This window comes from Phaethon lepturus, unplaced genomic scaffold (genome assembly GCF_000687285.1).
Source record: "Phaethon lepturus isolate BGI_N335 unplaced genomic scaffold, ASM68728v1 scaffold2343, whole genome shotgun sequence".
Lineage (NCBI taxonomy): Eukaryota > Metazoa > Chordata > Aves > Phaethontiformes > Phaethontidae > Phaethon > Phaethon lepturus.
The window spans coordinates 1253-2495 of NW_010526766.1; the positions used below are offsets into that span (position 1 = coordinate 1253).

Sequence of the window (1243 nt, forward strand, 5' to 3'; positions counted from 1 at the left end):
CCCAGCCTGTGCACATGGAAGAAAGGAATTATAGCCTCTTCTATCTAAATTCCTAACTGATTGTTTCACAAACAGCCTTTGTTGTAATTTTCTCATTTTTTTAAAATTTCATTTCTGGCAACACATCTTGAATTTTGAAGAATGTTAATATGGAATTAATATCTTTTCTTGAAGCAATAACATTTTCCTAAGTGTAAATCAAAATATGAAACTGCATATGATCTAATGCTACGGTAGTTCCTTTTTAGAAAGTGAGCCTTCACTTTTAGAATTCAAACCATTCAGCAGTGGATCCTTGGTTGGTGGATTTGTCTACCGAGGCTGCCAGTCTGAAAGACTCTATGGAAGTTATGTATTTGGAGACCGCAATGGGTAGGTTTCTTATAACTCACTCTTAAATAAAAATGTGTATAAGGGATATTTAGTTATTGAGCTTCCCATATAAAAGAACACCAACAGTCTGGTATATTGTGTCATATTGCCAATTTAACAGTGTGACAATGCAGATTAAATTCTAGATTTGGAAATAAAATAGCACAGCATTCTAAGGAACAGTGACATATGTAACTTCCCTGAATCTTGGAAAAAAGTACAGACAAAGACACATCACGGCGCTCTTAAGATTTTAGTTCTACAAACGCTTACATGTATCATTTACATTATGATGGGAACACACGTTAATTGTGGAACTGTTTCCCAAACAGGTCTAACTAGTAAGACATTGAAAACTTTTGGGTTTTTATGGAAACATCACTGATGGAGCAAAATTATTTTTTTTTTTAATGAATGGGCATAGTTTTCCCACGTGAAAGAGCTCAGTATTCTCAAATGGCTATATAGTACAGCTTGAACCCAATTTTGCAATGTTTGAATGCCAGGAAGGGAAATGTTGTGTTTTTTAAGCATCTGAAAAATAAAGGCAAGAAATTATAAGATGATGAACTGCAGAGATGTATCTATGGAGCTACTTGGAGCAACTGTTTACTTATTTATTTGGACAGTGAAAACTCTCTATTCAAAATGTAACATAACAATTTGCTTTATCTGTTTTTGAATACAGAAATTTTTTAACACTGCAACAGAGTCCTGCAACCAAACAGTGGCAAGAGAAACCGCTCTGTCTTGGCAACACTGGTTCATGTAGAGGTTTCTTTTCAGGCCCTGTCTTGGGATTTGGTGAAGATGAATTAGGTAAATAGAAAAAAAAATTTATTAAATCATAAGCCTTACCAGTAATGCCTGC

General features: G+C 34.5%; 1 protein-coding gene across 1 annotated transcript in view; it reads left to right on the plus strand.

The window, feature by feature from the left end:
* Positions 1-248: 248 nt before the first annotated feature.
* Positions 249-1243, plus strand: part of LOC104617749 (hedgehog-interacting protein-like) — a gene marked incomplete at its 5' end in the record, with an annotated part of 15992 nt that continues 14997 nt past the window's right edge. Inside the window, 2 exons of the mRNA XM_010283156.1 lie at positions 249-372; positions 1061-1191. Coding sequence (XP_010281458.1) covers positions 249-372; positions 1061-1191 — 255 coding nt within the window. The remainder of the gene's footprint in view (positions 373-1060; positions 1192-1243) is intronic.